This window comes from Etheostoma spectabile, chromosome 17 (assembly GCF_008692095.1).
Source record: "Etheostoma spectabile isolate EspeVRDwgs_2016 chromosome 17, UIUC_Espe_1.0, whole genome shotgun sequence".
NCBI lineage: Eukaryota > Metazoa > Chordata > Actinopteri > Perciformes > Percidae > Etheostoma > Etheostoma spectabile.
This window is the reverse complement of record NC_045749.1, coordinates 6687332-6698694: the sequence shown is the minus strand read 5'-3', so window position 1 is coordinate 6698694 and position 11363 is coordinate 6687332. Positions and strand designations below refer to the sequence as shown.

The window sequence follows — 11363 nt, the reverse complement described above, 5'->3', positions numbered from 1 at the left end:
TCAGATATGTAAATACCATCTTGCGTTTTGCAGAGATCTTTACTTGCCAGCAAGTTTTACAGAAAGATGGCATTTATGACACAATGGATTGAAAACTGGGAGTCAATGACAACTGTGTGTGTGGTTGCAGTGGATGGTTGGTTACGCGTGTGTGTTTGTGTTTGAAATGATGGAGATTTAGTTTCTGTGAGGGAATACCACTCTGATCATCGATAGCGTTGCAGTGTCATACAGTTCTGTCCACTTGTTTGTTAGCTGTTATGTCTGGTGTATTCTTGTAAGTCTGTTTATGTGTCTGCTAATGATGGACAAAAGTCGTGTGTGTGTGTGTTCTCCTATTTGGTAATTGATGTTGGGGGTGAGGTGATTGTGTTGTCTTTGTTTGTCTGTAAGGGCGTAGACTTCCTGTATATTTTTTTGCCATATGCACACCCACATATTCAGACAAATATGAAAAAGAATTTGATCTACTCTGCTAAAAGCCCTAGTTTATACTTGATTATAGCCAAATTATTGTGATAAAGAAGTTATGACAATTATGGTTGAAATTGCTGCAGTCTGTGACGCTAGTCTTAATTTTTTTAATTCTACACATTTGGCTTCAAATAGATTTTAATCATAATAGCAACAATCTTTAAGGAATGCTGTAATACTTAGGTTTGACTAAAATTTGTAGTTTTTTTTAGTTTTTAAGATTTCCCAAAATACCACCTGAGGTATTTATTCATTGTTTAGTCCAAGGCTGCATGTCCTAATAAAAGTATTTAGTATTACTGTCCATCATTAGTAAATTTTTGCACTGGCAAAACTGACTCAGATAATGTAGTGCTACACTGACTACAACTAGCGGTAAAACATGAGGTCGAAATACTCACCTTTCACAGAATTATATATTTTTTCCTGTATAAACTGACAAACCACTATGATGACAAATATTAGTAGCTTATTTGCTCTAATATATGACAAAAAAACACCACCTCCTGTAGCTAATGTTAGCTTCATCACAGTACTAATACGTCATACCTTTCCCCAAACCCCATGCCTATAAAAGTAATCCACCAATTAATGAGAGATGATGTTCGAGGAGCAAGATTGAAGCATGCCGGAGTGAACGCCAAACCCAGTTGATATAGTTTGTGCAAAAAGCTAGAAAATAACTCATGTCACCTTTTTAACTTAAAAAAATCTTTTTCTTATTAAAATGAGCTTGGGAAAGGAAAAAACCCACAACTATGAATGTGATTTCTTTTTTTTTCTTTTTCAACTCTTAATACAATCTTTTATCATAGCAGCAAAAATAGTGGAATGGTTCCACTCTTCAAATCTAGTTAGCAAATGGTGTGTGGTAATGGACGCACACTTTTGTTTAAGTCCACTTGAAGGATAATTTACAGGGATATAAATATTATAGAGTTAGATACATATATGAAACCATGGGCCACTGGCATACAGCAGGTCTTCATAATATTAAGCATATCCTTCCTTTCTCACAGCTATAAGTAACCGCGCCTTCGCCATATATGGCAGGCTGCCTATGATAGCAGACAAAGCACAGTACTTTACTACCTGTTTAGCCCTCTTTTTGGGCATCCCAAGCTGATAAAGCCCTCTTATGACCAGCCCATGTGTGTGTCCTAAGCTGCTAAAAATGAAAACAAATAGTCTGTACCTATAGCCTAGTGCTGAGATGGTATTTAGGAGTGGTTGGTATTAATGGCCTTGGTCACACACAGGCATTGATAGGGATGTATCGATTTGTCTAACTGTGTGTTCACCCTCTGATTAACGCAGCCCTCCTGTTTCATTTGGTAAGTGATCACATATATAAATGTTAACCCCTCTCCCCTTCTTCCAACCCCTCATCTACAAGCATACACACACACGTTCTTACAGGCATGTAAGTGGTGACCTGCTACGCATATTTCCCTGTCACTCCATCAGTCTCTACTCCCTGCTCTGATCTAGGCTCTAGCATGTGGAGCTCCGTGACTTTAATGCGTGCGTGCGTATGGACGTCTGTGTGTGCAGACACGACTGTCCAGGTTTAATGAGGATGAATGGTCGTGGTTTCTGGTCCTGTCCGTCCCCCTCTCACGTCACACGCTCACACCCTACACGCATGCATCGCTGTCTCACTCAGTCTATCCACAACTGCACGCAAGTATATAACAGTCTTTGTTTCTGTGTCTCTCCCTGCAATAAGGCAGGGGCCTTGGAGTTGTTGTGTTGGCGTATTGTTGCAGAAAGAACCTACATGCTGAGATTGAATGTGTTCCCTGGCTTACACTGCTTTCAACCTTACTTTTTTTTGTTGTGTTGATTGTAGGAGTATCTGGCCTTGAAGTCCAGGTTGGGGAAATCATTGAATGTGTTTGTAATGATTGTGCTTCTACATTCAATAAGTGTGTCCTCTTTTTCACACTTGTCTATTTTTCTTTTTTTCTCTTATTCCTCCTTCTCCCATCCCTCCTTCCTGCCATATTCTACTCTTCTCTTCCTCTTGCAGAGCGGAGCTGAGTTGGAGTACAACTGGTAGCTGTCCTGCACAACTGCCTGATCCAAGAACAGGACCACTTTTCCGCACCAGATCACATCCATAGTCACCTTTTAATTTCCTCTGGGATTTTATTTTTTATTAATTCCCCACACTGAGAGACTAATCAAAGCAAAAATCCTGTTTTTTATAACCCTATGTGGAGGACTGCAAAACTGATTTAGGTGGTTCTTTTTGTAGAACAAAACGGGGAAAAATACAAACGACTACCTTGATAATTGAAAGCAGAACTATAAATACAATATATACTTCAGAGAAGCAAACAAGCACAGTTTCTCTTGCCCCTTGTTTTCTTGTGGTGGTTGTTTTTGGTTGTGGATTGACACATAGGAGCAGCCCTGCTCTGAATGCTTTGGGGCTTTATGGTGCCTTTCTCAGAACTGAAAGAGAAGAGAGGCCCTCACAACTCAAAAGTCAGCCAGCCAGGCACTACCAAACCAGCCACTCCTGGATGTTTGTAAGATACTCAAAAGACTAAAGTGGTTTGTTGGCTGCATTTTTTTTTATGGCATTATTTGTTTTGAAGTGACAACTTTACCTGCACCTGACTGGCAGCCAAGTGACCACACAAGCCTGCCACTCCCACACACCTCAAGCTATGCTGTCCAGTTCAGGCAAGCTTGGTGTTCTGGCCATACTGGCACTCCAACTGGGGCCCAACACTTCACCTGCCCATGCACCTGGTTTGCTGGAGGCAGCCTCACAGAACTCCAAGCTATCCAAAGACTACTGGGTTAATGCCTCAAATTCATCATCTGAGGCTACACACCTGAACACTAGGGGAGAGCTCATGAGAGAACCAAGTCTCTGTCACCTAATTTCAGTTTGGCTCCTCCATACGCATCTAAACTAAAATAGGACATGGGCTGGTGTGCCTGGCTGCAGATAGGAATTACATGGAGATGGTTTGAACTCAAGTGTGATGACTCTTCTTGCACGTCCCTGCTCACTTTCTCTCCTCCTGTCCCTTAAAGGATGTTATCAAACAGTTTATTTCTCACTCTTCCCCTCTGTCTCTCTTTCTTTTCGCTTTCTCTGTCTCTTCATATGACAGAATAGACTCGGCTGTCATTTGCATTGGCAGACATTGCCAGAAACATAAGCTTTTGAGCCTGCTGTTGAAGAGATAGAAAGATAGAAATTATATTCATATATATAGATATATATTTTGATTTGTTTGTTTCATCTTAATTCCCAGCCATGGTGTTCATTGTGCATTGTGGTCTGCGTGTGTGCACGTTTTTGTGTAGACAAATTTAAGACAAAAAAAGTCAAAGTTTCACATTGCAGCGTTCCAAAGACAGGGTTTGGGGATAAAGTAATTCCAGCCTCACCTTCTTCCCCATTTCTCCTCAACACACACACACACACACAATCCTGCTTGTGCTACAACTTTCCTTTTCTATCTTTCAAATATCCTGTGTAAAATAAAAAATGCCTTTCTTTTATTTTGATTGAAAAATCATTTACCTTTTATATTTCTTTTTTAAATGTTTTTGGTGTATATGGCTTTTCAGAGTGCTGTGGTCCTATTACAGATAGGTAAGAAAACAACAAGGGGAGCATAAAATATATCTTGTACAGCAAATTGGGTGAGAAATAGGTTTTTGGTGTTTCACTGTAAGTAAAGGGACTGTTGGGACAAATGAGAAAAGGCCCTACACCCAGAGCTGTTTTCACACTGTCACTGAATTTGCTGTCCTTCCACAGCTACCTTCATAGACTTTGCCTCTAAGGCTCAGGGCAGTTGCTGGGGAAGCCCTGGTTTGACTTTTTTATTGACCAGGAGTCCATTTAATTTCTGTCAACCCAAGCATTAATAAGTGATTGAAACCTCTGAAACTAAGCCTTTTTTTTCTTTAAACAAATATGTGCATAGACAAAGTGGATACACATACTTTGCATGTGTATTCTGTAGATGCATTTAAAATAGGCTAAAAGTATATACAAAACTGTAATGTACACTTTTTTTTTTCTTCAATCATTAAATGGGATATTCATTGTGCTTTCTGAAGTGGTAGTATTGAAAGAGAATAGGCCTAACAGTTTGCTGGCTGATTAATGTTATTGTGGTACAGTTTGCTCTTGGTGCCATATGACAAATAGGTACTTGAATGTGTAGTTATTTTGCAGTTGCGTTGTTTTAATGGGATGATTGATTTTTCTTTGTGGTGGAGGGAGTGGGAGGGGTGGGATCTCTATAGATGTGCATGTTTTGGGATTGAGGGAGGAGTGTATTTTGTGGGTGAGATGTATTGGGCAGATGGGGATAATGTGGGCATGTTCAGTGTGATGGAACACAATGTAAGAGAGGAACAGTGATGATGACAAAAGAACAACAGAGAAAAGTGGAACACATGGCTGGAAATTATTTTTCTTTAAATTACTTTTAAACTTATTTTAAGACTCAGTTGGTCAAATTCTTTTTTTTTTTTTTGTTCTTGTTCTTGAAATTGAATCATTCCCATTGTGGACTTCTTATATTTCATAAGTCTTACTTTTTTTGACTTTTTAAAGGTCCCATGACATGGTGCTCTTTGGATGCTTCTATATAGACCTTAGTGGAGGGCAAGGGCAAGGTGGAGACTGGGGGTGTGGCCTTGACCAACTGCCACTTTGCTCGTTTGGAAGCCATGATGTTTCTCTCTCATGGGTGGGCCAAATTCTCTGGGCAGGCAAAGCAGAGAAAGGGGAGGTAACCTTCCCCTTATGACCTCATAAGGGGCAAGAGTCCAGCTCGGTCCATCTGAGCTTTCATTTTCTGAATGACAGGGTAGGATACCCAGGGCTCGCTTTACACCTATCAACATTTCTAGCCACTGGGGGATCATAGGCATGCTGTGCAAACTCATATTAATGTTAAAAAAAACTCAAAGTGAAATTTTCATGCCATGGGACCTTTAACATTGTATTTGGTTTCACCACACTGAACACAGCCCTCAGTTTATGTTTAAGCTATATCAAACACTGGGCTAGTAGATGAATTAAGGGAGGGAAGGAAGGCGAAACATTTATTTTTCTGAAAGTCATTTTTCATTATTTACACTGATTCCACTGCATGGACTGAATACAAGCAGCACTGCAGCATCACAGTCTCTCTTCAACAGTCATTTAATGACAATACAAGCTCTATTGGCTCCCTTTTGTTTAAAAAAAAAATCCTTTTCGAAGGATAATTTGGTTGTTGGGCGATGCCTAAATAATTTGACCCTGACTTGTTACTTTTATTTCAGGATATGCTCAAGTTAAGAGAATTTTAAGAATCATATAATCTCCTGAGTCTGTCAGTTGTTCTTGCCCGGGGGGGTCAATGTGACCGCGAGGACAACAGAAGGGAGGCGAGAATTTGGAAACAGCGAAAGAGAGACATGACATTCCTCATGTTGGCATTTTAGAATGGAAATGAGCCCTAGTACTCTTTGCTTCCTTCTGATGCCTTTGGTCACTATTTATATACACACTGTTAGCACTGACATATACTATCAGTATAATGGCAATGATAAATTCTACACTTGTTTTTATTTATTCCAGTGCTCTTTAGCCCTTGTAAAAACAAATGCTGTATTTTGAAGACATAATGAGGTAATAATAAGCCGGTGTGCATTTGAGAGTCATATGTGACCCACTCAGCTTCACCTGTTGAGAGAACTAAGGAAGGGAGGTTTATGAGACACCCATGGTATTCACCATCTCTTCCTGTACTAATTTCCCAGTATGCTATTGTGATGTTACAGACCATACAGTGAACATAAATGTCAATAAAAGATGGGTTTAAGTTTAAAACGGTTTAAACTATGAATTTTTTCAGTGCCAACTTGAAATGTAAGCTTTGTCTTTTTTGTAAGCTGTCACTGTGCAACCCAATAGTTAGTTTGTAGCCTACATTTGTTTTGGTGTTACCCAAAGAGTTTGTGCCCCGTGTGGTGTCCAATGTCACCATTTTTTGGCACAGCCTGGTTTCAACATAACTTGGATTATGGGACAAATGATGCAACAATTCAGATTTGCAGCAATTAGTATTATTTAAGTTAACTCCTAGTGAAAGTGTGTTAGGGATTTTTATTTTTTGGCAAAATCTGACCAGTGGTGTGCAAGACATCATTCATGCCTAATAACAATTTAGAAACCCAGGAGGTACCTTCATCATCACTGTAGTTCTTTTAGTTTATTCCACACTGCAATAATATAGAAATATCAATAGTATCTGTTTTATTGCAATTAACACTACCTAACATTTTGGTCCTTGAAATGTTTTTATACTTCCTAGATATTATAGTAGATGGAGTGGAAATACAGTAAATGTCCCAGCTACTGGTGGAAAGTAACATTTTACTCATGTATTCTACTTCTGCACACATTTAAGGGACTTGTATTTTCCAAGAAGTACAAGAAGTACAAGAGTACAAGAAATATTGTACTCAATTTTACTAAAAATTCTACTTTAATGGGGCATTTGTAGTTGCTAGTTACTTTGTGGATTAATCATTTTCATAGAGTTCATTTAATGAGCTTGAAAAATAAAAAAAATACTTTGCTTACTTTCACTTTTGTTACTCCAGTACATTTTGGTGATACAACTTAATGTGCTTAAACTTGGGCAACATGTTGAATGAATGACTTTTGCGAGTATTTCACTCTCTTGTAAGATATTGCTTTATTGAAGTAAGTAAAGGGCATGAGTACTACTCTCACAATGTCCCAGCCAACACTGCAACAAGAAATGCTAATCTCTATCTAACTCTAGTTTCCCACATTCCTCAGGTGGCACTGGGTGTGTGTGGGGGATGTGTTGTGTGTGTGTGTGTGGTGTGTGTGTGTGTTGTGTGTGTGTGTGTGTGTGTGGTGTTGTGTGTGGTGTGTGTGGTGTGTGGGAGAGAGAAAGATGTGTGTGTGTGGTGAGAGGAGAGGAAAGAATGTGTGTAGTGTGAGAGAGGGTAAGTGTGTGTGTGTTTGTTGTGAGAGAGAGAGAGTAAGGTGTGTGTGTGTGTTGTGTGAGAGAGAGAGAGAGAGAGAGAGAGAAGGAATGTGTGTGAGGAGGAAGGTGTGTGTGGTGTGTGTGTGTGTGATGTGTGTGAGAGAGAGAGTACTCTGACCCTCTGAGGAGTTGGCTTTGAGTCAGTCGGTCTTCGGCTGAAGGGCAAAATCAACAGTTTGTTTTCGGGTTTTTTAAAATCTAAATCAGATGAGTTTAAAAAAAGGTCCCGGTGGTATGGAGCTGGGGGAGTGCACCAGAAACCCCGGGTATCAGAATGTAGAAGGCGACGGGTCAGCGGCGGAAACCATCAACGTCGACCCCGGGGAGAAGCACGACTCCTCCGCGCTGAAGCTGGACCCAGACGCGGTTGAGGAGTACACGCAGATCAAACCTTACGCCGGGATGCCCAAGGAGGTGCTGCTGCAGTACTCCTCCCTGGCCCGGTACCGAGTTCCCCGAGAGATCCTGTTCTGGCTGACGGTGGCTTGCACCCTGGTGCTGGTGGCGCTCACCATCACGGTGATCGCGTTGTCGCCGCGGTGCCTGCAATGGTGGCAGGCCTCCCCGGTGTACCAGGTCTATCCCCGGTCCTTTAAAGACTCCAACGGAGATGGGGTCGGAGACCTGAAAGGTAAGATGCCCTTACCCTGCAGCGTACTCTGATAAAGGAGTATCAAGATCTTTCTCCTTTTTCTTTTTTACAAAACTTGCTTTTTCTTCTTTTTAGTCCTTTTAGAAAGGGTAATCAGGGTCCATTTAGCACAATTTAACAGCTAAATGCTGGTTAAATATGCACGTGACTGGTAGATTTGCTTAACTCACCAGCCAAAATAAAATGGTGATTTATTGAGTGGCTGGTCAAATTTGAACAGTCATTAGCCATACGGCTAGTGGACAAAAAAAGTTAATTTTGGACCCTGTTTATAATGTGTAACTAACAGATTTATTCATGACAAATAAGCCATTTAGTAATGCTTTACGTCTGTTTAAATATAAGGGTGTTTATTGTGTAAATATGTTTGTTTTATTACTATTGTCATAACTAATTATATTACTTTTTTTTTTTTACTGATACTTTATGTCTATTGTTTTCTCCTATGTCTACTTAATGTGTATTTATGTTATTCTGATGTGTCTTCCTTTTTTTTCTTTTGAGCTGCTCTAGCACAGGAATTTGTACATTTCCCTTTATCTTATATGCATCCAATAGCCTAAGAATACCTTTTCTTCCTGGAACGCATTCTCATGGAAGGGTTAACCTAAAGAAATAATTCATTATTTAAGGAATACTGTGATTTTTGCTTTTAGATCCATGTCCACATTGTTCTTACTAGTATGATTACCACACACCATATGACCCAAATGCATGTAAACTCTACTGTTCTCAGGTCTTGCTCTTCTTTGCCTGCGGACTTGTCAATGGGACCAATCACTCCAGTATTCATCACTGTGTTGTCTCTGGTCTGGCAGGAATTCAGGAGCAGCTGGATCACTTCCTGTACCTGAACATCAAGTCAGTTTGGCTCAGTCCTTTCTACCGCTCTCCCATGAAGGACTTCGGCTACGATGTGGAAGATTTCCGGGATATCGACCCGCTCTTTGGAACCATGCAAGACTTTGAAGAGCTCCTGGCTGAAATGCACAACAAAGGTAGGCTGCTTTCATTTCCCCACTGTATGTAGAGATTTGATGGTGGATTATCACGCATCACGCGTGTTTTGGGGGTAGCATGGTGCACGTCTTTGACCCATGCTAATCTCTCTCTGTTTCAACCAGGCTTGAAGCTGATCATGGATTTCATTCCCAATCACACCAGTGACCGACACCGCTGGTTCAACTTGAGCCGAACAAGAGATCCTCACTACAAGGATTACTACGTCTGGACCGACTGCAATGCAACCGGACCAAAGCCCAACAACTGGGTTGGTACTGACTTTCACTAAACCCACACTGATGCATTGCACTGGGTGGGATGTATTTGAATTTACAAATGGATGATTTGGAGTTGAAAAAGTTGTGCTGTCATCAAATGGATGGTTTCTTAATGTCTACACTTCCTACTCCTCCTCTGTTTCCTTCCTCCTTTCCTTCAGGTGAGTGTGTTTGGGAACTCGTCGTGGACTTATGATGACGTTAGAGGACAATGCTACTTGCACCAGTTCCTCAAGGAGCAACCAGACCTGAACTTCAGAAACCCAAATGTCTACAAAGACATGACTGTGAGATTACATGCACCTGACACACTGCTCTTTCTCACATGCAGTCTCTCTGCTATTGACTAATTTCTAAAAGCGTTCGGTGACTCACGTAACGTTTTTCATTCTAATATCTTAGTCAGTGTTGTTCTTATCTGTTGTGTCTTCTCCACTGTCCCACGGTTGTTACAGAACCCACAATCTTCTATAATCTAGCAAAAAGGTGTGATGGCCAAATGATTACACATTAACTTAAGCTAGTTAACCCTTGTGTGCTTTTAACTGCTGCTACACACAGCTACACAAAGTACAACAAACAGACTGATTGTACCTGTGTGTATATTGTGCATGTACTGAAATAAGTGTAAAATACAACAATTTTACAATAATCAAATGACACTTCAGCACCAAGTCTGGTCTTGTACCCAGCACACTATTTTCCCACCATAGACGCAGTATTTCTTTTTTAAATGAAGTGAATAATTATGATTCTATTTTAGGATATTATTCATTTCTGGCTGGAGAAGGGAGTGGACGGGTTCCGGATGGATGCAGTGAAGCACATGCTGGAGGCCACACACCTGAGGGATGAACCACAGGTGGACCCGAGCAAACCAGCAGTGAGTGTCACCTCTTAGCATCTGCCTGTTGAAAATTATCCATATCAAGAAGCAGAGCAGGTGTAGCACATTTAAAACCCAAGGTACATTTCCAATCAAATTTAATTTCAGTGACTGACATCTGAGGGTGAATAATTTTTAAATCCTACAGTATCATTTTGGATGCATTCTTTAAGAAAATAGTTTGCATTTATTCATTTTTTGAGGGAGACAGTCACTACCACTTTGTGACTACTGACCCAATACCAGCCCTCTTTTGCTTTTTTGAGACGGTCACAAGTTCACCATTTTTTTATATTAATAAAAAGTAAAAAACAATATTCAAAGGTCTGTTTCGTCAGTAAGGTATTTCTGTTTCCAATAGTTTTAGATACATTACTTTTTGCTACTACCCTATTGTGCGCTCATCCCCTAGCAGCTCTTCTTCCTCTAAGCTCAAGAGATCAATGTTCAGTTTTAGTTAACAATCTCTGTTCTAACATTTGGTCATGTATTATGTCACGTAGAGACATGTCGGAGTCCAGATTTTAATTGATCTGAGGGATGAAAGCAGCACTGTGGGCAGATGCCGCTCCCCTGAAGCAGTACTTTCCAGCGTAGCTGGTAGATAAAAACATAATCAACAGCTGAGGGGGAGAGTTCGCACTGTACATGCTGTATCATTCATTATTTATCTCAAGCTTCAACATCAGGTTCATCTTCTGCCCTTCTGGAGAAAATACAGTTCATGAGTCATGCAGTTTTTAGCTCACTATAGTCTATATCCTTGCGTTTCACTTCCGGTGCTTCCGAAAATGTATTGTAAATTCCGCCGGATTTATGTATTTCTCGTTTCCTTCTGCTTTCTTTTTTTGGAATTTTAAATCCGGTGGATTTATGAGGAATACTGTTGACTGCTCCTCAGATCTCTGCAGGGTAAAATGAGACGGCTAGCTAGACTATCTGTCCAATCTGAGTTTCCTCTCGCGCAACTATTTTGCAGCAGCTCTGTGCGGAGTTTAGCACCGCCCATGATGATT

General features: G+C 40.5%; 2 protein-coding genes across 5 annotated transcripts in view; both read left to right on the top strand.

The window, feature by feature from the left end:
• Nucleotides 1-6337, top strand: part of ppm1ba (protein phosphatase, Mg2+/Mn2+ dependent, 1Ba) — a 23070-nt gene extending 16733 nt beyond the window's left edge. For 2 of the 3 annotated variants that reach the window (XM_032541918.1, XM_032541917.1), the window contains exon 6: nt 2507-6337. In XM_032541918.1, the coding sequence (XP_032397809.1) occupies nt 2507-2536 (30 nt within the window). In that variant the 3' untranslated portion in view covers nt 2537-6337. Of the gene's footprint in view, nt 1-1791; nt 1809-2506 lie in introns of all 3 variants that reach the window. The other variant, XM_032541919.1, reaches the window with a different exon arrangement.
• Nucleotides 6338-7736: 1399 nt separating this feature from the next.
• slc3a1 (solute carrier family 3 member 1) overlaps nt 7737-11363 on the top strand; it is a 7132-nt gene continuing 3505 nt past the window's right edge. For both annotated transcript variants that reach the window (XM_032541914.1, XM_032541915.1), the window contains exons 1-5: nt 7737-8160; nt 9000-9179; nt 9306-9451; nt 9623-9748; nt 10225-10344. In XM_032541914.1, the coding sequence (XP_032397805.1) occupies nt 7737-8160; nt 9000-9179; nt 9306-9451; nt 9623-9748; nt 10225-10344 (996 nt within the window). The remainder of the gene's footprint in view (nt 8161-8999; nt 9180-9305; nt 9452-9622; nt 9749-10224; nt 10345-11363) is intronic.